At 43.7% G+C, this 25,991-nt stretch overlaps 2 protein-coding genes across 7 annotated transcripts in view; both read left to right on the top strand.

The window, feature by feature from the left end:
• Nlrp1b (NLR family, pyrin domain containing 1B) overlaps positions 1-8,901 on the top strand; it is a 75,840-nt gene extending 66,939 nt beyond the window's left edge. Inside the window, exons 12-14 of the mRNA XM_063270033.1 lie at positions 71-212; positions 3,511-3,555; positions 3,989-8,901. Coding sequence (XP_063126103.1) covers positions 71-212; positions 3,511-3,555; positions 3,989-4,281 — 480 coding nt within the window. The 3' untranslated portion in view covers positions 4,282-8,901. The remainder of the gene's footprint in view (positions 1-70; positions 213-3,510; positions 3,556-3,988) is intronic.
• A 4,727-nt stretch (positions 8,902-13,628) lies between these two features.
• The window catches only part of Nlrp1a (NLR family, pyrin domain containing 1A), a 55,096-nt gene continuing 42,733 nt past the window's right edge, over positions 13,629-25,991 (top strand). For 2 of the 6 annotated variants that reach the window (XR_005489886.2, XM_039086325.2), the window contains exons 1-3: positions 13,633-13,789; positions 21,978-22,285; positions 23,113-23,256. Coding sequence is in view for 5 of the 6 variants with exons in the window: in XM_039086325.2 (XP_038942253.1) it covers positions 22,144-22,285; positions 23,113-23,256 (286 nt within the window). In the remaining variant the exon portion in view is untranslated. Of the gene's footprint in view, positions 13,790-21,977; positions 23,028-23,112; positions 23,257-25,991 lie in introns of those variants that run through there. The other 4 variants (XM_039086323.2, XM_006246755.5, XM_039086324.2 and 1 more) reach the window with 4 other exon arrangements.

The raw sequence follows: 25,991 nt of genomic DNA, 5'->3' as shown, positions 1-25,991 counted from the left end.
AGATAGATAGATAGATAGATAGATAGATAGATAGAGATGGATATCTATCCCCCTCCCCCTCTCTCTCTAGGAACTGGAGCTATGCTACAGGAGCAGCAAGGAATTCCAGCTCTTCTCTGAGATCTATGTTGGACACATGGGTTCAGAGATTAAGCTGCAAATCAAAGACAAGAAGCACACGCAACTCATATGGGAGGCCTTGCTGAAACCAGGTAAAATTAGTGTAAATCCAGAGACCCTGAAGCTTAAACAAAGGCAATGACTAGGGAGAGGTATACTTTTGTTATTTCTTGATGCCACGAGAAAGCAAGATCAGTTATGTGGTTTTGCAAGATCCATGAGAGGTGGGGTGAGCACAGTTTACACAGTGAAGGATGCTGTAACAGTCAGCTCTTCCCGTTTGGGACAAATATATGAGAAAAACACAATTTGTAAAGAAAAAAAGATTTTTTTGATTCAAGGTCTTAGAACCAAGTGTTGATCCATGGTCAGGTGGTTCTGACTCTTTGAGCCTGATATGAAATAGGATATGATAGAAGTGGGAGCTTCCAGGTAAGAGAGAAGGTCTATCTCTTCTTGCTTTCACCAAGGAGAGAGGGGGAGAAGGTAAAGAGACAGAGAGAAAGTAGGAGTGGGGAGAAGAAAAGGAATTGGAAGTGAGGAGGAGAGAAAGTCCACGCAGTGTGTTCTCTCCAGGACATGCCCAGTGACTGTCCTCCTCCAGCTGCACACCCTTATGTGATTCCCTTCCCAGTCTCAGTACTCACTCCATGGTGAGAGCACTGGTGTATGGCTCCATTCATACACCCACAGCCCTCAGGACCAGCCATACTGTGACTGTGAATACTGCTGCAGGACCAGTTCTTCAACACATGATCGTTGTTCAGGGAACACATCGTATGCAAAGCACCACATACCCTAAGCCCCGTTTTCTCAATCCTGTGTTCTCTTTCGGCTCCCACTGCCCTGGAAGTGATAGATTGAGGAGCACAAAGATCTGCCTTCAGATCACATAACAGCTCAGCTTTAAAATGATGGAATTTTGTCAAAATAAGATACGTGGTGTATAAATCCGTACATAATTTACATTAATAAATTATTTTATTCTAGTTACTCAACCTTAAAAAAGTAAAAGAAAGAAAAGTCCTCTCTTCTCTCCCTCCTACTCCTGCCAGCTCTGCTTCTTTTCTATAAATCTCTTTACCACATTCAAATGATTTTTCTTCATCTCTCACAGTAAACTTGGACCATCTGTGTGACCCAGGGTTTTGTACTATCCTGAGGAACATAGTGATGCCACCAGCATGTATGCAGATGGAATATGTACCTCCCATAATTTCTTTGCCAGGACTTTAGCAGTAAATCCACTGTCCCTGCGAGCTGGTTTCCCATGGATAGCTGACTGATGTGTAGACCCAGCTAGTGAGGGTCCAGAGACAGGAGCTGTGGGTGCTATGAGCTCATGATGGCCATGGAAATACCCTGATTATAAGACAGCACTCACAAGCCTTCTCCATAGAGTATGTGGCTGTATTCTTTCAAATTCCTCTTCTACAGTGTTCCTTAAGTGTTAATGGGATGTTATAAATGTATTAGTTACAGAGATGAGTATTCACCCAATTCATACTTTATTTTCAGCATCCTATATAGCAATAAGTATCTGCAGTCGCCTCCATTCACACTAAAGAGAGACTTTCCTCATGACTGTTAAGAGTAGCCTTTGTCTGTGGTGTAGACACAGATAGGTAAAAGGGCAGTAATCCTGTGTCCATTAGCCAAGCAGCAGCAGTAGCTTCTCTTAAAGGTCTAAGATTTCTGTAGACCTGGGTTGGTTTATTTGTTTTACAAGAATTTTATTGCTAGGGATGTACTCTATCTTATGGAGTGTGAATTATGGAGCTAGTGGCTGCTCCCATCGTGTTTGTGCCACCGTGCAGCAGAGGGACCCACCTTAGCAGGTCAGTTCATGATCATAGAGAGCACAGCTGGATCAGACTGTTGTTGATGCCTTTTCTTCCTCAGCAGCCTGAGGGCTTAGCAACAGGAGGAAAGCTTCCAATTCACCTTCAGCTTGAATTCTCTATACCACATGTCTAAGAGGTGCTGTGTAATCAACACTATTGCCCTATCTACTAGTTCTTCTGGGGAACTAGTCAGAATGACATGAGCCTGTAGGGATCCCCAGGACTTCCCTGCCCACAAACTCTAAAGGAGGGGTCCCACACTTGGAAGTGGGTTTTGTTTTAAAACTCATTACTTCTAGGATCTCCATTTCAAGCCTTGTATGGTGTTTTAGTTTTTATAATTAGTAAATAACAGGTTCCTAGTCTACCTATGTTATACCAATCTACTACTGTCCTTTCTTCAGTCCCGAAGGCCAAGTCCCACTTCTAGTTTCTGGTTTCGGGGGGTTTAGAAGCTTCACGCGGGAGATGTGCTGTTTCCTTCTGGACCTGGGTTGTCTTGTTCGATGTCTCTCCTACTTTTTACACTTACCTCTATAATGTCATTTTCTTCGTGCCTCAGTCAAACCCCATGCTATGAATGTACCACACATCCGTTATCTAGTCCTCTGTTGATGGACATCTAGGCAATTACATTTCCTAGCTATTGGGAACAGAACTTCAATGCGCATGGTTGTGCAAATGCCTCCATTGTAGCATATAAATTTTGTTGTACAGTGCCAAGGAAGTGTGAGAGAACTCACAAATAAAGGAAAGAAAGAAAGAAAGAAAGAAAGAAAGAAAGAAAGAAAGAAAGAAAGAAAGGAAGAAAGAAAGAAAGACCAAACAAGAACTGATCCCATGCAAATCACAACAAGGCCTTTATTTATGGTCACTCTGTCACTGTTGTCATTAGATAGTCCAGTTTATCTACAGCTCAGGATACACAAGATGATCCATCTAGCATGGATTATTTCCCTTATCATCTTTCTTTCATACAAATTGGATCAGGGCTTCCCAATACTAAAAACGGTGTCCCTGAACTGACCTCCCTAAACTGTTAGAGCACAGTGAATATAGGAACTGTCAATCACCTGAGGCTTATTCATAAGCTGCAATTCACTAATCTTCTTCACTCATGGATGAAATTCATTTGCTATTCCCATGTGCTCTGTCTTGCCTCATCTTAATTCTACGATCAAATCCAGAACACAAGTTTGTCATCTGTGAGTGTACAAAATCAAACAAGGACAAAAAGATCTTTATTTTTAACCAAAATGATTAGCAAGGGACTTGATTGCTGCCCAAAAGGAATTCAGTTGAGGATAAAATTGAGTCTGAGATCATGTGAGAGAAGTGTCTGTTGTTCATTCTCAGGTCTATTCTCTCTATGATGATAGACTAGGCCCAAGACACCCTCGATAACTGAGGAGATGTTCACCTTCAGAGTAAATCAGAATGTCTGTAGTTCATTCTCAAAATCTCAGGCACAGGTAGGAGTTTCACAGAATGCACTGGGTGTTGGTGTGGACATCATTACAGATGGTTCATCTCTCCTTTCTTCCAGGAGACCTCAGACCTGCACTGCCCAGGATTGCTCCAGCCACAAAAGGTTAGTAAAAACTCTAAGAGTCTAGAGAAGCCAATAGTATTCTGCTGCTACATCTTGTGATTCTTAAAAGGAAAGACTGCAAGGAGAGAGCCACAGTTTGCAGACCTCACCAGAATGTGGGAGAGGCCCATACCCAGGGTAGAGTTTCTCTCATGCCCCTTGCTGCTTCCCACACTGACAATGACTTTACACACTCCGAAACTGATACCCCACCAAAAAACTCTCCTCTTGATTATGCAGAGTGTCATACTGATGATACCTGGCCTCAAGAAGGTAATGCTATTTTTCTACTGGCCTTCCAGAGGAAGTAGAGAGGCAGGGGTGCAGAAGAAAGGAGCAGTTTCAGAAAAAGAGGAAGAAGTGGGTGGCCAGTCAGTGACACCGAAGGAGCATTTTATTTTTTGCTCAGTGACTTTCTCATCTTTACCCTTAGATGCTCCTGCCCTGCTACACTTCATGGACCAGCATCGGGAGCAGCTGGTGGCCCGAGTGACATCAGTGGACCCTCTCTTGGACAAGCTGCATAGTCTGGTGCTGAGTGAAGATTCCTATGAGGCAGTGAGGGCTGAAACCACAAACCAAGACAAGATGAGGAAGCTGTTAAGCCTCAGCCGGGCCTGGAGTCGAGCCGGCAAAGACCAATTCTACAACGCTCTGAAGGAGACCCATCCTCACCTGGTCATGGATCTGCTTGAGATGTCGGGTGGAGTCTCTTTGAGATACTGACATCCTGTCTGAGGGGTGAGCAATCTCCTTAGAGTCCTGGCTCTGCCTGAACTTCCTTTGGTCCTTAGTTTCTCCATCAGCAGCTAGTGGCCATGTGAGCTTCTTTTCTGATGACACTGTTTCCAGGACACCTCTTGGGGATCCAGATGCTCCCCCTTGGCTTCCCTAGACAGATGGTCATGGAAGTTGAGCATCTCAGAAAACACCCAGTAGCACCGGTATTTCTATCAGGACCTTGTTGAGCCTGCACTAATGGCCAGACTGGCCAGCATTAAGCCAACCTGACCCACCACGATACACACAGGATGGGGATCCTGAGAATGAAAACAAAGAGATGATGGCTCTCCCTGGAAAGTGCATGTCTCATGAATAGGAGAGGAGGAGGCTTTTAAAATGCATGCTGTCTGGTCAAACAGAGATGTAGGGAAGTCACATGATGCAACTTGTGGTCACCACCAGAAACACCTCAGATTCAGTGCACATTGTGAACTAATCTTGGGCAGTTACATATGCACAAGCCTTCTGTTCTAGTAATGAACTTGCAAGCCTCACATTTGGTTACGTCATCCCATATGGAGGTGAGAGTCATGGCTTAAGAAACTGATGTGCGAGTGTTGAACAGATGACTGAACAGAGGCTCAGTGGTAAGAGCTGCTCTTGAAATGGTCAGAGTCCAACTCCCAGCACCTACTTCAGGCGGCTCACAACTGTGTAACACCAAAGCCCCAGATCCAGCATCTTATTCTGTACTTGATAATCACCAATACACAGATGCACATTCAATCAAACACACAGCATTTTTAATATTTATAAGAGAATGACAAAATGGGTGTCCTCTTCCCATCTCCCAATGGAATTATCTCACCAAAACTCATGTCAGACTTGAGGCTTGGAAGCCTGTGTGCTTACCAGGAGCACAGCCCTGCCAGTCTCTTTCTCCAGGCTACAAGGCTTTCCCTCTGGGTCATGTTTCTGCATCCCCTCCTGCCAGACTCATGGACAGAACAGTTAGCCGGTTTCTCAGTGTCTCCCATATTTTCCTCTTGACTATGCATGTGTGCTCTCTCTGCTGTTGGGATCTCTGCACTTTGCATCTCTTTCTCTTTTGGAGAACAATATTTCCCTCATTCTAACTCCAGCCCTTCCTAGGTCACAGGCAGGCAGCCTCAGCCCAGGAGACTTACCCAGAATCCTCCAGGTTTTATGGGATTTTTTTTAAAGTTTTGAGCTTCCTTTCTGTGATATTGACTTCATCTGGAATTTGGAAATAACTTAAACTAAACAAATAAGCCAATGGCAAGTAAAGCCAAGATTCTTAAATGTGTGTGACAGATATGACACACTGAGCTGTCAATCAAGGTTCTTAAATGTATATGGCAGATATTACATAGTTATTTGTAAATAAGTAAAAATGCTAAAATATCAATACTTAATATACATTTTATACAGAGAGCATCTTAAATCTTATAAAGAGGAAATGTGTTAGATTTCTTGAATTATTGATGTGTTAAAATGAGTCCCCATCCCTTTCTCTGTCCCCTTATGCATTGTAAGGTCACCAAGTGCTCTGATTGACCCATGCCTCCATACTGACTGGGTTAGGATGGGCTGAGACACAAGCCCTGAGAGAACAGACTTTCTGTGGCCAACAGCAGAAGTGCACTGAGACAGTTCTCAACTTAGCTCCTCCAGAGGACAAGTCACCTGGACAGCGGTCAGGACTGGTTGCTTCAGACAATGGCACATTTGCAGGGAAATCGGCATTAGTGAACAGAATAGCTCAGTATTAAGTTTTCTTCCAAGAAACGTAATCATTCCTTCTCTGGGATCTTTGTCTAAGGATATGATGTGCAGCCTGCACAGCTGGTGTCCCTTTAATACAAACATACAATGTGGTGCCACCAAGAGACCCCTGAAACTGCAGAAAGAGTCAGGTCCTTTAAGAAATCCAAAGGGACAATGAGTGTTTAGAAATGGAGACGTTAAAGTACACATTTATCAAGCATAAATGAATAATTTTAAAAAGATACACATTTTATAATGAAAGATGTGTATTGACATATTTACATTTCCTGTTGATGATAATTAAACCCATTATAACAACAAATATCTTGAAATGGAAATTTAGGCTGATTACAGGTTGATTTTTAAATGTCCTACAGAGAGGGACTTATGTTTAAGCGATGTAAAATGGCAACTGTGTGCTTATGTGGCAGTCTGCTGGGGGAAAGGTTTGCGTGTCTGTGTGTTTTTCTCTTTGTGTTTGTTGTAGTTATTGTTGGTTTTTTAACTGTAAATACCCATTGATAAAGACTGCTTTGTGTCGTTACCAGTTATGGCTTAGATATCCATATAATGTGTTTATCCATGTGACCTGAGGCCAATAGTCACAACAGAAAGCAGAATGGTCCTGCTTCTTGGCTGGAGCGGGGTGGAGTGGTCTGGGGTGTAAGTAGCTGTATTTTCCAGGCTGGTCCTTCCTTACGATCCTAGAATGTTTAAACATTTGGTGTCTTCCAGGAAACACATTAGAAAATTAAAAACCAAACCCTTTGACTCTTGGCACCTCGTGGGTTTTGCTTTTTTAAAAAACAATAACATCCTTAATTTTAGTCTATGTAGATTTATTTTTAATTGAGGGATTAATGTGGAGCAGAGAATAAGGAATGTGCAACCAGTGACTGGCCCAACTTGAGACACATCCCATGTAAGAGAGCCAGGCGCTGACACTGTTACTGGTACTTTGCTACACTCGCAGAGAGGAGCCTAACATCCCGTTTCCTGAGAGGCTTCATCCAGCAGTGGATGGAAAGAGATACAGAGACCCACAGACAACCTCATGTGGTGCTTGGGAGACTTGCAGAACAGTGAGGGATAGAATCAAGCAAGATGGAGGGGTCAAGGACACCACAAGAAGACCTACAGGGTCAACTAACCAGGGACCATGGGGAATCACAGAGGCAGACCTACCAACCAAAGACCGTGTAGTGACTGGACCTAGGTCCCCTATGTATTTGTAGCATATGTGCAGCTTGGGCTTCATGTGGGTCCACGATGTCTCTGACACTGTTGCCTGCCTTTGGATCCCTTCCCCCTGACTGGACTGCATGGTTGGGCCTCGGTGATAAGGATGGTTTTAGGCCTATTGAGAGTGGATATCACAGGGTTGGGTGGTATTCAAGGGAGACTTCTTCTCTGAAGAGAACTGGAGGAGGTGGGGGAGGGATTTGTAAGGAGACGACTAGGAGGAGAGGAGGAAGGGGAAATGCAACCAGCATGTAAAGTGAATAAATAATTTTTAACTTAAAAATAGCATTTTAAACATCTTATTCTAAAATAATCGTGATTAGCATTAAGATGGGTATATATTTTCTTTTTTAACATTTTTATTGGATATTTTTATTTACATTTCAAATGTTATCACCTTTCCTGATTTCCTGCCCCTAAACCCCCTATTCAATCCCCCCTCCTCCTTATTCTATGAGGGTGTTCCCCCACCCATCCACCCACCTCTTCCTACCTCCCTTCCCTGACATCCCCCTACACTGGGGGGTCCAGTCTTGTCAGGACCAAGGGCTACTCCTCCCATTGGTTCCCAACAAGGCCATCCTCTGCTACATATGCAGCTGGAGCCGTGGGTCTGTCTCCTCGGTTAGTGGTTTAGTCCCTGGGAGCTCTGGTTGGTTGGTATTGTTCTTATGGGTTTGCAAACCCCTTCAATTCCTTCAATCCTTTCTTTAAACTCCTCCAATGGGGGATACCATTCTCAGTTCAATGGTTTGCTGAGAGCATTCACCTCTGTATTTGTCATGCTCTGACAGAGCCTCTCAGGAGACAGCTCTATCAGTGTCCTGTCAGCAATATTGTCTGGGCAATTTGGTGTCTGTATATGAAATGGATCTCCCATGTGGGGGCCCAGTGTAGGGGAATGTCAGAGTGGAAAGGTGGGAGGGAGTGGGTGTGTGGGTGAGGGAACATGCTCATAGATGCAGGGGGAGGGGTGATGAAGGAGAAACGGGTAACATTTAAAATGTAAATTTAAAAAATATCCAATAAAAGAAAAAATCTGATCTAATTTTGTATCCTGACTCTGTTGTAATTTCTGTGTAAAAAGCTGTAACTTCTTCCAAAATCGGACTGACAGCAAAGTCTAGAAAACTGCCATTAATTTATTTTTTTTCTTTTTCCTGTTTTCTTTTTCTTTTTTCCAGCCTTTTTGAGACAATGTTTTGCTGTGCAGTCCTTGCTGTCCTGAAATACACTCTGTAGACCAGGGTGCACTTGAACCCTCAGTGAAGAGATCCATTTGCCTCGGCTACCTGAGGGCTGGGAATAAAGCCATGTGCCAACACCATCCAGCCAAACAATGTCTTTATCCCTCTTCATCATTGTGTCAGTTCTCGATCCTATACACTTGTCCATAAGGTCAAGTAGTAGGAGTTGCAGGGGATTCGTGGTGGCGTTAGCTAACATGATCACCCCGGAAGTCTAGTCTTTAACCAGTGAGCAGTGCTTCCTTCAAGGTGTGACCCTCATGATTGCTTTGGGCAATGTATAAACTGGTGAAAAAGACCAGACCTATGAATCCTCCTCAGCTCCCTCTTGCAGCCTGCATTCAGCTGCCCCACATGCCAGACTGCAGCGAAACAAACTAAGCTTCTCAAGATGGGCAGTGATCAAACCAACAGAACCCCTGGTGAGCAAAAGGATTGTACATAAAAACATTAACTAACACAGTGAGCCTGGAGTCACTTCTGCTGTTCTCACACGAGGTGGTGCTATGAACCGAGGTTTACATCAATTCTGGGACAAAGGCAAGGGATGAAGAGTTTGGTGCGAGAGCAGGTGGATCCAATTCAAGAAAAGGGTTCCTGCAAATGCCTGTGGTTTTCCATTGTTCCATGAGTGATCTCTAACAAATTCATTTCTATTCTTTTACATGAGCTTAATGAGTCATTCTTTGTTCTGTGGAAAGATCAGAATTTAGGGGCAGATGCTAATTTTACATCTCCCCAGAAAAGTCACTCAACAGTTGATCAACAAATGTTTGAGCACTTGCAAATGATACTACACACTACATGCAGATACAGGGTAAATATAAAAATGTATATTTTTAAGAGTTACCTAAGACACATTATCAGATTATTTAAACTCAGGATCTTTAAAATTATTTATTGATTCTGCTTTGGTCTCAAGTCTAAACAGCCCAAAAGAAGTTAGAAGTCATTCTGCAAAGTGCATGGGGAATATGTACTCAGGGAACCAAATCTCAAAACAGACTAAGACTGTAAATCAAATCATAATGTTTTATAATAAATTAATCGCCATTCGTGGCAGTGTTTTTCCACTATACTAACAAAATTTAAATTACTTCAGTGTTTTCTTGAAAAACTTATCAAATATAGCTAGCTTAAAACATTTTATTGGTTAAGAATGTTTTTGGCTGAAAATGTTTTACAGGATAAACTAAGAGGTTCGATCTGAAGTAGAATGACAAGTAAAAAGACATTGGCTAGAAAAGTATTCAATCACCAAGAGAAACCTTGTTACCAAGTGGTGCTGCACAAACCCCACATGTGGACGACTGACCTCTCACCCTACAGAGCAGGCAGCTCCAGATTCACCAAAGAAAACACAGACCTAAACCCTGAAAGCGCCTGAGGGGAAGTGGGGAACACTTCATGGAGCAGCACAGGGGAGGCCTTTCTGAAGAGGACTCTAGTCATCGGGGAAATGAGGTAAACTGACAAAAAGGACCATATGGAATCCAAAGGCTATAGTTTGGGGCTCACGGTTGGAGTCCATGATCATCATGGCTAGGAGCATGGCAGCAGACAGGCAAGCATGGTGCTGAGAGCTCACATCCTGATCCACAAGCTCAAAGCAGAAATAGAGACAAGGGCACTGGGGTTGGCTGGGCTTCTGAAATCCCAAAGCTTGCCCTCATTGGCACACCACCTTTTACACAGGCACTCACTCCCCTGGGGTCGCCCTCCTCCTCATCTTCCTTCAGCTTTTCCCTAACTTAACCACGGGGTCAGCAGCTTCTGTCCATTGGTTGGGTGCACATATCTGCATCTGACTCTTTCAGCTGCTTGTTGGGCCTTTCAGAGGGCAGTCATGATAGGTCCTTTTTGTAAGCACGCCATAGCCTCAGTCATAGCGTCAGGCCTTTGGGCCTCCCCTTGAGCTGGATCCCACTTTGGGCCTGTCATTGGACCTCCTTTTCCTCAGGCTCTTCTCCATTTTGGTCTCTGCACTTCTTTCATACAGGAACAAGTCTGGAACAGAGTTTTGACTGTGGGATGGCAACCCCAACCCTCACTTGATGTCCTGACTTTCTACTGCAGGTGGACTCTACAAGTTCCCTCTCCCCACTGTAGGACATTTCATCTAAGGTCCCTCCCTTTCAGTCCTGAGAGACTCTCACCTCTCAGGTCTCTGGTACGTTCTAGAGAGTCCCCCCACCTCCTAGCTCCCAAGGTTACCTGTTTCCATTCTTTCTGCTGTTCCTTAGGACTTCAGTCTTGTTCCTCACCCAGCCAGCCATCCACCCAATACCTAACAATGTTCCCCTCTTCTCCTCCCTGTCCCCTTTTCCACCCACACCCCTCCCTCCACCCTCCTGTGATTGCTTTCTTCTCCCTCCCAAGTCGGATTGAGGCACCCTCACTTGGTCTCATCGGCTTGTTAACCTTCTTGGGTTCTGTTGATGGTATCCTGGGTGTTCTGTACCAGTCTTGAATAACCTTGACCCCTGAGCTCTCTCAGACACTGAACCACCAACCAGGCAGCACACACAGCTGAGAAGAGGCCCCCAACACATACACAGCAGAGGACTGCCGGGTCTAGCCTCAGGCAGAGAAGATGCACCTAACCCTCAAGAGACTTGAGGCCCCAGGGTGTGGGGAGGTCTGGTGGAGTGGGGGGACATCATCTTGGAAAAGGGGTTTGGGGAACAGGCTATGGGATTTGAAATAGTCAGAGGGTAGATCAGGAGGGGGATAAAATCTGGGCTGTATAAAAAGATTAAAGAATATTTTTTAAAGACACTCCTCCTAATCCTTTCCAGACAGTTGCGCCAACAGGGGAAAAACATTCAAATGTATGAGCTTATGGGGGCCAATTTAATTCTAACCACCACAGTGTCTCATCATAGACAGAATGGCTATTTATGAAAAAACAGAAAATGGCAAATGCTATTGTTGAGGAAAGAGAAATTCGTATTCGTTATTGGTGGGTGCTGTGGTTTGAATGATCAAAATATATTGTGTAAGAAAAATTTTGAGGAAAAATATAAAATTAAAGATAGATAAACAAATCTCTCAGTGCTGCAGCAAATGGCTCTGTAGGCAAAGGCACTCGTGTAGAGCTGACATCTTCTTCTTCTTGGAGGGAAACTTGTTAAGACACGAGATGTGTCTTCCTTTGCTTTCTGTTGCATTGAGAAGCACATGCCTGACCACAAGCAGCTTGAGGAGGAAAAGGATGACTTCACTGTGCAGCTTACGGTCTTCGATAAGGAGACAAGGCAGGATCAAGAGCCACACAGTGAGGCCATGGAGGGTGCTGCTCACTGACTTGTGCTCCAGGGCTTGCTCAGCCTGCCTTCTTATAGACCTCAGGATCACCTGCCCAGGGGTGACACCACCCACATGGGAACAGCCTTCCCATAGCAATCATTTTTTCCTCAGGAAGAGATTCAAAAGTCAGGCACCTGCCATCAGACAGGATGTCCTGATTTAGATCTCAGGTTGACACATGGGGGAAGCCGACAACTTGCTCCTGAATATTATCCTACGACTTGCTCATGAGCTCCATGGCATGTACAAACACACACAAGCATGCGTGCACACACACACACACACACACAACATACAAACACACAAATACACACTATTCAAACAAACACCACAAAAATACTCATGCGCCACACACATACAGACACATATACACCAAAAACACACACACATATACATACACACCACACACATATACACCACACATATACAAACACACAGACACACATGTACAGACACATGTATATGTATGTATGTATGTATACCATACACACACATATATGCCACACACAATAAATAAATAAATGTTAATATTTTTTTAAAAACACCTCTCAGAGACTGTGAGCACCTCTTGTGCTGTTATTGTGCGTCAGGCACTAACTTGAGGATGGGAACATAAGAATCAACAAAGCAATCTAAGTCCTGTCTTCCAAGAGCTTCCACTCTCTTTGCAGGTAGACAGAAAGAAAAGAAGTTCGTGATGTTGGGCGGTAACAAGAGTGAAGGAGAAGAATAAAGGATGGTAACTCTGAAAGGGCAGGGCTATTTCAGAAAGCAGGTAACAAGCCTTTGATCAATAGGAAGTCCTTGCAAGAGAATGGTGAAGCCAGTGCTAAGGTCCTGAGGTGAGCAGGTTCCTGGGGTGTTTAAAGAATTGGAAGGTAAAGCAGCTAACCCATGGCGGAGTGAGTGAGGAGCATGAGGTGGCATTTAATGCAAGAAAGGGAACAGAGTTGGATGGGGCGTGTCAGGTCATGCAGAGCCCAGCCACCCACTAGAAGAACCTATGTTTCACACAGTGCAAGACAGGGAGGATTGAAAAGTAGAGGAGAGGAGGTTAGTTATACTAATTTGCATGCTTATGTATGACTCTGCTTCCAGACTGAGATTAGACCATGAAGCATCAGCATGCACCATTAGGAACACAAGACAGGAGACCCAGGATACTGGCTGGACCGGCAGGGTTCTTGAGCACAGTGTATAGGGTCAAGTAACAGATTTGTTTTAAAAGATAGTATCAGGGGTAGGGAGATGGGTACAGTCGTAATCCCAGACCTCAGGAGGAGGAAACCAGGAGTGATCCCAGCGTCTAGATAGCTAGTCTGTCCAAATCCATGAGCTCTCAGGTCACACACAAACTCAGGCATGTGAGTCCATGTGCACACGAACATGCACACACATCACCCAACTACAGAAAAAAAAAAAAAAAACCCACAGTGATGTTAGTGGGAATCGAGTATCAGATTTGAGATTTAGGAGAGCCCAGGAGTGAAAAAAGACCTGTGGTTTGTGTCCTAAGAAGCATTTACCAAAATGAAGAGCGAGTGTCTGGGCAGGCTACAGAGAAGGGAAGGAAGCAGAGACCCAGAGCTCAGACCTGGGGAGATCCAGGAGCTACTGCCGACCTGGGGCCTGTTGGCAAACCTCGGGTCCCACATTAGTGGAGAAGTGAACCGAGCTCAGATTTGAGCCCTGCAGTCAGGCAGGAAGGACTTCTGCAAACCAGGATGAAGCTCTTGGGTCTGACTCCTCCCACCGGAGCTTCTGCAGAGACTGTTACAGGAAACAAGCTGAAGGACGCATCTGCATAAGCTTTGGTGCCAGACTTCCTGGTCCGGAATCAGAGTCACTTTCACTTTTGAAGAACAAGTTTTTTAGGTGAAGAGTCTTGGCCTGGGACGAACACATCATTAAACCCGAAGATCAGGGTGAGTACTCTGGGAGCCAGAGTCTACCGAACCATTTAGTGGTGAGAAATTAAGGGCTGGCCTGACTCCACTGTGGTGGACTGTGGCACACATGAGGACCTTGTCCTAAGAGCCAGGATACAGGGCTTCAGCCTCAGCTTAAGAGAGTCTTCAGGCCAGCTCGGGTGGGTGACAGACAGTTAGATTCACCTGTCTGGTTCGTGTCCCTTCACCTGTCACAGCCTATCCCACACCCTCCTGTCTGCCCTGAATCTGCAGGAATAGAGAACTAAACAGCAAGGTATTGAGAGGAAGGACCAGGGATGAGAAATGAAGGATTCAAAAACAGCAGCTGGGACCAACAGGTCTAGCATAAGCTGATGAATTAGGTCAAGCAAGTTTACTAAAAAGTTAATATGTATATATATTAAGCATCGTGTATACCAATGGCAGGGTGTGGTCTGGGGTGGCCAAAGTCCCCAGAGAGCTGAGTCAGACTGTAAGGAAAAACTCAGGAAATCTCAACACAGTTGCCTTTGCACTGATAACCACATCCCAGGGAGATGAGTTGGGTCCCCAGAAACTAAATCCTTGATTCTTCTAAGGCACTGGCTCCAATGTCAAACAAACCTTGCCACATCCGCTCCTGGAGATTAAGTGCAGGAAGTGGGTTAGGCCCAGCCCATGAATGCTCTTCGGTTGGTGGTTCAGATCCTGAGAGGCCCAAGGGTTCAAGTTAGTTGACTCTCTTGGTCTTCCTGTGGAGTGCCTTTCTCTTTCAGGGCCCTCCATCCCTCCCCCCAACTCTTCCACAAGCTCCATCCTCTGTCTGTGGATCTCTGCATCCATCTGAGTCAGCTGCTGGGTGGAGCCTCTCAGAGGACAACCAGGCTAGACTCCTGTCTGCAAGCAGATCAGAGTACCATTTATAGTCTCAGGCATTGGTGCTTACACATGGCTTGCCTCTCTAGTTGGGCCAGTTATTGGAGGGCTCTTCCCTCAGTCTCTGCTCTATCCCCTGTCCCTTCATTTCTTGTACACAGGATAAACTTGGGGTTGAAAGGTTTGTCAGTTGGTTGGTGTCCCTATCGCTCCTCTAGGATTCCTGCCTAGCCATAGGAGGTGACCTCTTCAGTTCCCATACCTCCAAGGCTGTGAGTCACAGCTCAGGTCACCCCATTGATTCTTAGGCCCCTCCCCTATGCCAGGTGTCTGGCAGGTCCTCAAAATGTCCCCACCCTCCCACCCCCACTTGTTGCAGATTTCCACTCATTTTCATGGCAGCTGGCCTTCTGTCCTGTCCCTTTCCACACCTGATCCTGAACCCCCCCATCACCTCTCCCACACAGTTTCCTCCCTCTCTCTGCCATGTATGACTATTTATCCCCCCCTTCTAAGTGAGATTCAAGCATCCTCACTCACCTTCCTTCTCGTTTAGTTTCTTTGGGTCTGTGAATGTAGCGTGGGTATCCTGTACTTTATGGCCCATGTCACTCATGTGGGCACAAACCTGCTTTTCTTTTTTGGTCTGTGTTACCTCACTCGGGATGATATTCTCAAGTTCCATCCATTTACCTGCAAAATTTAAGTCTTTGTTTTTAATAGCTGAATTGTATTCTATGGAGTAGATGAACCACATTTTCTGTGGCCATCCTTCAGCTGTGGGACATCTGGGTTGTTTATAGTTTCTGGTTGTTGTGAAAAAAGCCGCTATGAACACACTGGGGCAAGGGTCCCTCGAGTACTGTGGGACATCTTTTGAGAATATGCCCAGGGAGTGGAATAGTTTGGTTTTGAGGTAGAACTATTTCCACTTTTCAGAGAAACCACCAAATTGATTTCCAAAGTGGTCGTACAAGTGTGTACTCCCACCAGCAATGGAGGAGTGTTCCCCTTGCTCCACACCCTCGCCAGCATGAGCTGTCTCTTGAGCTTTTGATCTTAGCCATTTTGGTGAATGTAAGATGTAACCTCAGAGTTGTTTTGATTTACATCTCCCTGAGGATTAAGGAGTTTGAACATTTCTTTAAGTGCTTCTCGGTCAACACAGATTCTTCTGTTAAGAATTCTGTTTAAATCTGTAGCCCATTTTTACTTGGGTTATTTGTGTTGCTAAAATCTAATTTCTTCAGTTCTTTATAAATTTTGGGTATTCTCCCTCCGTCAAACATAGGGTGAGTGAAGATCCATTCCCAATCTGTAGGCTTCTATTTTGTATTATCGATAGAGTCCTTTGCCTTACAAAAGTTTTGAAATTTTATGAGGTTCTATTTACAAATTGTTGATCTTAGAGCCTGAGTCATTAGTGATCTTTTCAGGAAGTTGTCTCTTTTTCTTCCCGCTGATGTATAGGGTTATTTTTTTTCTTCCATTTTTAATAAATTGGGTATTTCTTATTTACATTTCAAATGTTATTCCCTTTCCAGGCCATCATCCCCCTAACCCGTCCCACTCGCCTTCTATATGGGTGTTCCCCTCCCGATCCACCCCCTATTGCTGCCCCCCAAACAATTCCGAACACTGGGGGTCCACCCTTGGCAGGACCAAGGGCTTCTCCTTCCACTGGTGCTCTTACTAGGATATTCATTGCTACCTATGAGGTCAGAGTCCAGGGTCAGTCCATGTATAGTCTTTGGATAGTGGCTTAGTCCCTGGAAGCTCTGGTTGGCTGGCATTGTTGTTCATATGGGGTCTCGAGCTCCTTCAAGTTCTTCCAGACCTTTCTCTGATTCCTTCAATGGGGGTCCCGTTCTCAGTTCAGTGGGTTGCTGCTGGCATTCGCCTCTGTATTTGCTCTATTCTGGCTCTGTCTCTCAGGAGCGATCTACATCCGGCTCCTGTCTGCCTGCACTTCTTTGCTTCATCCATCTTATCTAGTTCGGTGGCTGTATATGTATGGGCCACATGTGGGGCAGGCTCTGAATGGGTGTTCCTTCTGTGTCTGTTCTAAACTTTGCTTCCCTATTCCCTGCCCAGGGTATTCTTCTTCCCCCTTTTAGAGAAGGAGTGAAGCATTCTTCTTGAGTTTCATGTGCTCTGTGGATCTGGGGTAATTCAAGCATTTGGGCTAATATCCACTTGTCAATGAGTGCACACTATGTGTGGTTTTTTTCTGCGATTGGGTTACCTAACTCAAGATGATATTTTCCAGTTCCATCCATTTGCCTATGAATTTCATAAAGTCATTGATTTTGATAGCAGAGTAGTATTCCATTGTGTAGATGTACCACATTTTCTGTACCCATTCCTCTGTTGAAGGGCATCTGTGATCTTTGCAGCTTCTGGCTATTATAAATAAGGCTGCTATGAACATAGTGGAGCACGTGTCTTTTTTATATGTTGGGGCATCTTTGGGGTATATGCCCAGGAAAGGTATAGCTGGGTCCTCAGGTAGTTCAATGTCCAATTTTCTGAGGAACCTCCAGACTGATTTCCAGAATGGTTGTACCAGTCTGCAATCCCACCAACAATGGAGGAGTGTTCCTCTTTCTCCACATCCTCACCAGCATCTGTTGTCCCCTGAGTTTTTGATCATAGCCATTCTCACTGGTGTGAGGTGGAATCTCAGGGTTGTTTTGATTTGCATTTCCCTGATGACTAAGGATGTTGAACATTTCTTTAGGTGCTTCTCCGCCATTTTATATTCCTCAGCTGTGAATTCTTTGTTTAGCTCTGTACCCCATTTTTAATAGGGTTATTTGGCTCTCTGCAGTCTCACTTCCTGAGTTCTTTGTATATTTTGGATATAAGCCCTCTATCAGTTGTAGGATTGGTAATGATCTTTTCCCAATCTGTTGTTGGTTGCCATTTTATCCTAACAACAGTGTCCTTGGCCTCACAGAAGCTTTGCAGTTTTATGAGATCCCATTTGTCGATTCTTGATCTTAAAGCATAAGCCATTGGTGTTTTGTTCAGGAAATTTTCTCCAGTTCCCATGTGTTCGAGATGCTTCCCCACTTATACTTCTATTAGTTTGAATGTATCTGGTTTGATGTGGAGGTCCTTGATCCACTTGGACTTAAGCTTTGTACAGGGTGATAAGAATGGATCGATCTGCATTCTTCTACATGTTGACCTCCAGTTGAACCAGCACCATTTGCTGAAAATGCTATCTTTTTTCCATTGGGTGGTTTTTGGCTCTTTTGTCAAAAATCAAGTGCCCATAGGTGTGTGGGTTCATTTCTGGGTCTTCAATTCTATTCCACTGGTCTATCTGCCTGTCTCTGCACCAATACCATACAGTTTTTACCACTATTGCTCTGTAATACTGCTTGAGGTCAGGGATGGGGATTCCCCTGGAAGTCCTTTTATTGTTGAGGATAGTTTTAGCTATCCTGGGTTTTTTGTTATTCCAGATGAATTTGCAAATTGTCCTGTCTAACTCTTTGAAGAATTAAATTGGAATTTTGATGGGGATTGCATTGAATCTGTGGATCGCTTTTGGTAAAATGGCCATTTTTACTATATTGATCCTGCCAATCCATGAGCATGGGAGATCTTTCCATCTTCTGAGATAGTCTTCAATTTCTTTCTTCAAAGACTTGAAGATCTTATCATACAGATCTTTCCACTGCTTGGTTAAAGTCACACTGAGGTATTTTGTATTATTTGGGACTATTATGAAGGGTGTCGTTTCCCTAACTTCTTTCTCGTTTGTTTATATTTTGTGTGGAGGAAGGCTACTGATTTATTTGAGTTAATTTTATACCCAGCCTCTTTGCTGAAGGTGTTTATCAGGTTTAGTAGTTCTCTGGTGGAATTTTTGGGATCACTTAAATGTACTATCATATCATCTGCAAATAGTGATATTTTGACTTCTTCTTTTCCGATCTGTATCCCCTTGATCTCCTTTTGTTGTCTGATTGCTCTAGCTAAAACTTCAAGAACTATATTGAATAAGTAGGGAGAGAGTGGGCAGCCTTATCTAGTCCCTGATTTTAGTGGGATTGCTTCAAGTTTCTCTCCATTTAGTTTAGTGTTAGCTACTGGTTTGCTGTATATGGCTTTTACTATGTTTAGATATGGGCCTTGAATTCCTATTCTTTCCAGGACTTTTATCATGAAGGGGTGTTGAATTTTGTCAAATGCTTTCTCAGCATCTAATGAAATGATCATGTGGTTTTGTTCTTTCCGTTTGTTTATATAATGGATCACGTCGATGGTTTTCCGTATATTAAACCATCCCTGCATGCCTGGGGTGAAGCCTACTTAATCATGGTGGATGATTGTTTTGAGGTGCTCGCGGATTTGGTTTGCCAGAATTTTATTGAGTATTTTTGCGTCGATATTCATAAGGGAAATTGGTCTAAAGTTCTCTTTCTTTGTTGGGTCTTTGTGTGGTTTAGGTGTAAGAGTAATTGTGGCTTCATAGAAGGAATTCGGTAGTGCTCCATCTGTTTCAATTTTGTGGAATAGATTGGATAGTATTGGTATGAGGTCTTCTATGAAGGTCTGATAGAATTCTGCACTAAACCCGTCTGGACCTGGGCTCTTTTTGGTTGGGAGACCTTTAATGACTGCTTCTATTTCCTTAGGAGTTATGGGATTGTTTAACTGGTTTATCTGTTCCTGATTTAACTTCGGTACCTGGTATCTGTCTAGGAAATTGTCCATTTCCTGCAGGTTTTCAAGTTTTGTTGAATATAGGCTTTTTTTTTTTGGTTCTTTTTTTCGGAGCTGGGGACCGAACCCAGGGCCTTGTGCTTCCTAGGCAAGGGCTCTACCACTGAGCTAAATCCCCAACCCTGAATATAGGCTTTTATAGTAAGATCTGATGATTTTTTGAATTTCCTCTGAATCTGTAGTTATGTCTCCCATTTCATTTCTGATTTTGTTAATTTGGACACACTCTCTGTGTCCTCTCGTTAGTCTGGCTAAGGGTTTATCTATCTTGTTGATTTTCTCAAAGAACCAGCTCCTGGTTTTGTTGATTCTTTCTATGGTCCTTTTTGTTTCTACTTGGTTGATTTCAGCTCTGAAATTCCTTCTACTCCTGCCTTCTACTCCTCCTGGGTGTATTTGCTTCTTTTTGTTCTAGAGCTTTTAGGTGTGCTGTCAAGCTGCTGACATATGCTCTCTCCTGTTTCTTTCTGCAGGCACTCAGAGCTATGAGTTTTCCTCTTAGCACAGCTTTCATTGTGTCCCATAAGTTTGGGTATTTTGTACCTTCATTTTCATTAAATTTTAAGAAGTCTTTAATTTCTTTCTTTATTTCTTCCTTGACCAGGTTATCATTGTGTAGAGCATTGTTCAACTTCCATGTATATGTGGGCATTCTTCCCTTATTGTTATTGAAGACCAGCTTTAGCCTGTGGTGGTCTGATAGAATACATGGGATTATTTCTATCTTTCTGTATCCATTGAGGCCTGTTTTGTGACCAATTATATGGTCATTTTGGAGAAAGTACCATGAGGTGGTGAGAAGAAGGTATATCCTTTTGTTTTAGGATAGAATGTCCTATAAATATCTGTTAAGTCCATTTGGTTCATAACTTCTGTTAGTCTGTCTATGTCTCTGTTTAATTTCTGTTTCCACGATCTGTCCATTGATGAGAGTAGTGTGTTGAAATCCCCTACTATTATTGTGTGAGGTGCAATGTGTGCTTTGAGCTTAGGAAGTTGTCTCCTGTACCAATGAGTTCAAGGCTATTCCCCGCTTTCTGTTTTATTAGATTTAATGTATCTGGTTTTATGTTGAGGTTTTTGATCCACTTGAACTTGGGTTTTGGGCCAAGTGACAGATGTAGATCTATGTGCATTCTACATGCAGACATCCTGTTGGAGCAGCACCATTTGTTGAACATGCTTTCTCTTTTTTATTGTATGATTTTGGCTTCTTAGTCAAAAATCAAGTGTCCATAGGTGTGTGGATTTATTTCTGGGTCTTTGATTCTATTCCATTGGTCAACCTCTCCTGCTCCTATACAAATACCATTCAGTGTTTTTATTACTATTGCTCTGTAGTACAGCTTGACATCAAGGGTAGTGATTTGTCAGAAGTTCATTTATTGTTCAGAATTGTTTTAGCTATCCTGGATTGTTGTTTTTGGGGGTTGTTTGTTTATTTGTTTGGTTTTGCTTGTTTGTTTTTTCCATATGATGTATACAATTGCTCTGTAAAGAATTGTGTTGGAATTTTGAGGGGGATTGCATTAAATCTGTACATTGCTTTTGGCAAGATGGCCATTTTCACTATGTTAATCCTACCGATCCACAAGCATGGGAGATCTTGCCATCTTTTGATATCTTCCTCAATTCATGGTATTCTAAGTTTCCTGGATATTTTGAGTCAGTACTTCTTTTATATTTGACATTTTCTTTCAGTGATGTATGAATTTCTTCTGTTATATTTTCTATACCTAAGATTCTCTATTCCATCTCTTGTATCCTGTTGTTGATTCTTACTCTGTTGTTCCTGTTCTCTTCTCTAGGTTTTCCACCTCCAGGATTCCCTCAGTTTATGTTTTTCTTTATTGCTTCTATTTCCATCTTGAATAGTTTTGTTTCTTTCCTTCACTTGCTTAATTGTATTTTCCTCTATTTCTTAAGGTATTTATTTGCTTCCTCTTTTTTTTTTTTTTTTTTGGTTCTTTTTTTCAGAGCTGGGGACCGAACCCAGGGCCTTGCACTTCCTAGGTAAGCGCTCTACAACTGAGCTAAATCCCCAGCCCCTGCTTCCTCTTTAAAGACCTCTACCGGGGTTGGGGATTTAGCTCAGTGGTAGAGCGCTTGCCTAGCAAGCGCAAGGCCCTGGGTTCGGTTCCCAGCTCTGAAAAAAAAAAAAAAGACCTCTACCTGTTTGGTTGTATTTTCTTGTATTTCTTTAAGGTATTTATTCATTTTCTCTTTAATGGCCTTCATCATCTTTCTAGGATTGGATTTAAGGTCTTGTGCTTGGTGCTGTTAGGGTAGCCAGGGCTTGCAGGAGTAGCCGTGATCTGAAGGTGTCACATTGCCCTGGCTTTCATTGACTGTGTTCTTTTGAGGGCCTTTAGCCATCTGGATGGCTTTAGTTCCTATTGTGGTAGGTATTGGGAAGAGGACTAACCTCAATGGTCCTGGTGTGACGGGCAGGCAACTGATTGGTATCCTTGATCTGTATGGTTCCTGATCAGCAGGTCTGATAAAAGTGGGAACTCTGTGCCCTGAAGGGAAGGGAATCTAATCTGTATAGTTAAGGACCTACTGGTCTGCTTTCATTTATTACCAGGTCTCCTCTATCAGTTCTGATCAAACACACATATCCAGAGCAGAAATGTCTGGCAGAGACAAGAAGTCACTGGCTTCCTGCTTTGAACAACAGAAGAGAGTCTTGATGCACAAACTTCTCAGAGAAACCATATCTGAGAGAAACCATATCTGAGGACCCCATCACTATGGAAGAATCTCAGTCCAAGCAGGAAAGTAACACAAGGGTGGCTCAGCATGGAAGCCAACAGGATGTGGACCCCACCTTCCAAACAAAGAGAGCATTGGAGAAGGAGCGGTCAAAACCCAGACCCCGGCCGCTTCCTCGGGGTAAGAACACCAAGAACCCCCACCCATCACTCTGTGACCCCTTCATCACCACTGAGCCCTACTGCCAAGGTTTCCATGGACAGGCCAGCCTCCTGTCAGAAGAGTTCGCAGGCCCAGGAGAGGCTGGGATAGGAAGGCTTTCAGAAGCCTCTAACTGAACTCTGGAGAACACTCTGCTCTACAGAAGTACATTCTCAGCTTCCCAGGTGGTGATCAAAAACCCCAGAAGGAGCACCCTGAAACTGTAGTAGGGAGAGTCAGGCCTGCAGAAGGACTCTGAGGAGTCGGCATAGGGTCTTGAGGCCAGATCTTGAGAAGAATAATTAGAGACACCAATGTTACAAGCCAGACTTTGGAGTTGGGCACAGGCAGACTCCAGCCCTCCTCAATGTATCTATCTGGGAAATGGGAAGATAAAAACTGTCTCCCTGAGCTGTGAGAGTAAAATGATAATCCATGTCAAATATTAAAGAGAATCCAATGGTCAATAAATGTTCAATAATTATAAGGGCAGACCCATACAATTGCTGCTGCTGCTGTTGTGGTTTCCAACCCTGTGGGAAAGAAGCTCAGAGACACTCATGAGGGAGCTGAGGCCCTGAGAGGAGTAGAGACTCACACAGAGGACTAGAGTAGACCCAGGAGAGGTGTTTAAACTTCATGGTCCCAGAGCAGGACCATTTCACAGCAGCACCTGTGAATGCCTCACTGTCCCCATGTGACTATGGAGAAGGGTATAAGGGTAAGCATGAAGGAACGCAGCAGTTCTCCGTGCCTCCTATCCCTGTCTCTCTGACCAACACACAACCACTGTATTCTTCCTTTAGTGCAGCTCCAATCACTTCCTGGATGGTCCAGCACATCCAATGATGTGCCCCTTAGCCAGCTCATCCGTGAAATGGATCATGAGTCAAGGAGATGCATTCATCGATCAAAGAAGAAACTTGACAGGTCTGAACATATAAGCCAAGGTAAGCTAAACTGAGGGCTACAGATGGGACTTCGAGTGACACAAATGTGGCTCTTCAAATGTGCACCTCCACTTGTATGGGGACCTGAAACTGAATTACTTGTAAGGCCAGAGCAGCATGGTGGAGTGAGTGCTAAGAGTCACAGGCTAGAAATGATCCTCCAGGCTCTGCAGTGCGGACATTGCATTTGACAGGTGGGGAAACTGGAACCCATGTGGGAGAGCAGTAAGCCTAGGCCAACTGTCACACAGAGCTCAGCTCAGAAACTGAGTGGGCACTGAAGATCCTGGGGGTCAGGGAGGTCCTGAAGCTCCAAGAAGGTCTGGTCTATTGAGACGGACCTGCTAAGAGGGTTTGCTCCTGCCTCAGCTTCAGTGAGTTCCTTTTACTGAGTTCCCATAATTCATTTGCACTTACAGAGACCATGCCCTTGCCTCCTCCTCTTCTTGAGGATCAAAGTAGCCACCTCTCTCAGTGCACAAGGTCTGGAGAGAGGTTAACTTGGTCAAGCTCACAACACATAGAGACAGACCTAGGGCTGGGATCTAGAACACTCAGTGCCTAAAGAGTGACTCCCCTCCATCCTCCATCACAGAGCTGCTGCTCTGAGGGTCCTGCCTACACCCAACCCTTATCTTTCCTTCAACATTCTTCCCACCCCACATTAAGCTGGAAGAGCCTGAGTTCAAGAGCGACCTGAGGTACACAGTGAGATTCTATAAAAAAAAAATTTTTTTTAACCAAGGAGGAGGGAGAGACTGTAGAAGTAGGAGGAGAGGAGGGAGACAGTAATTGTGAAGTAAAGTAAATAAATAAATAAAAAAGAAAAAGTTATCACCCAGGAGTATTAGTGGCTTGTTATGTTATTGTGATGGAAGCAGTTTATACAGGAAAGGCTCACAGATCAAGAATGCTGTGTCTGGTTCTTCAGGTCTAGAATAACTTCTATTTATTTTTTTAAATCCATAACTTTATATGTGGGGTCACAATCATATCCACTCCCAGCTCCCCAATACTTCTTCCCAGCATGTGCCCTCCCACTTCCCCTCTTCTGTTTGAGAATTTCTTTGTTTGTCATGCACTGTTGTTCTGTACCCTCTCACATCAGTTAGTGCTGCCTGATAGAATATTGACCAATCTTGTTGGCTTACACTTGTGCACACCTTGCATAAGCAATTGTATCTGTATCGAGTTCATGAGTACAATGGTCACGGAATGTTCGGAAAAGCACATCTCACCGCACTCCTTCCTGTCCTCCCACTCTTTCATTCATTCTGCCAACTCACTTGAAGTGTTCCCAGAGCCTTGGTAAACTCACTTAGATATCCCACTGAGGACCAAGCAATCAACACACATTTAATCAGAATTTTTATTTAAGTCTCTATGTTAATTGCTGGCCAATTAAGGTTTATCTGGCAAAACTGAGAGAAGCACTAGTCTGTGAGTATAAACATATTCAGAAGGCAGTTTAACAATATGTCTGTTTAGCAAAACAACAGGTCCCCTAGGGCCCATGACCTCCTGCACCATGGGCATCAGGGCACGTTTACAATATCAGACATGGATTCCCTCCCGTGGAATTTAAATCTCATCAGAAATTCCTCAACAGTAATGATAGAAGAGTTGACTGCCCTATAACCTCCATGCCACTGTTGCTCCATTGAGCATGTCTTCCCTTGTACAGTATTTTAGCATTTCAGGCTATTACCATGTAATAGCTTTGATAGGTTTTCTCCCCCAGTGTCCACATAGCAGCCCCCAGCAGTAGCCAGCATAAAAGAAATTGCATTTCTGTTTCGACTTGGTTTCTTTAAGTCCTGTAACAAATATATGTCGTGTCTTCTGTGAAAGGGACAAACTCTAGTCCTGTTAGGCTACCCAGAGCAATAGCAACAGGCTGTGTTGCTCTTGGAGTCTCTGCTTCCTCCAGGACCAGTAACTCTTTAGAAGGTACTGCATACTTAGCACTGAGATTCGAATTTAGTAGCTCATGTCTTCTGAGGAAAACACCATACACCCATTGCTCAATAGCCTACATTTATTTAATTATATTTTTATTAACTTCAAAGTAGTACGTTTCCATAAGGGACTTTCATACATTGTTAGTTTTCCTTAACCCATTCCCATCCACTGTCATGCAATTCCTATCACTTACATTTAAATCCCATTTTCATATCATAAATGTTCTAGTCCATCTACAACGCTCAAGTCCTTCTACCCAACCCATATCTTGGGCTCGTTAGAGTTTCCTGTCCTCTAGAGACACTCCAAATAAGTTTTATATATTCCCACTTCTAAACGAAAAGCTACAGGCAGTGAAGGGCGAGAGAGAGAGAGAGAGAGAGAGAGAGAGAGAGAGAGAGAGAGAGAGAGAATCAGTTTTCTCCAGAGATGAGTGCCTCATAAGTTATCCAATCCCAAGTGCTCAGCATTACTCACATATATAAAACAGCAGCACTTAATGGACTCAGCGCAATGTGTATGTTATGTATTATATATTTATGCTTGTGAAAATCATTAAAGAAAAAGGCTGTAAAGTCGAAACGGAAAGGAGGGACACAGGAGAAATTAAATAAGACTAGGGAAGAGCAGAGCTGCTGTAACTGTGTATATAGGTAGAAAATATTCTAAATTAAATGTACAAATCAAAATATGTGAAGCTAGAATAAAAATGTGACAGAGAACTTGTGGCATTTGTCTCTGTATGGGGTTGCCTCACTAAATAGAATGTTTTC

This window comes from Rattus norvegicus, chromosome 10, assembly GCF_036323735.1.
Source record: "Rattus norvegicus strain BN/NHsdMcwi chromosome 10, GRCr8, whole genome shotgun sequence".
NCBI classification, from domain to species: Eukaryota; Metazoa; Chordata; class Mammalia; order Rodentia; family Muridae; genus Rattus; species Rattus norvegicus.
Note: the sequence above shows the minus strand (reverse complement) of the source record. Positions and strands in the feature narration are given on the sequence as shown.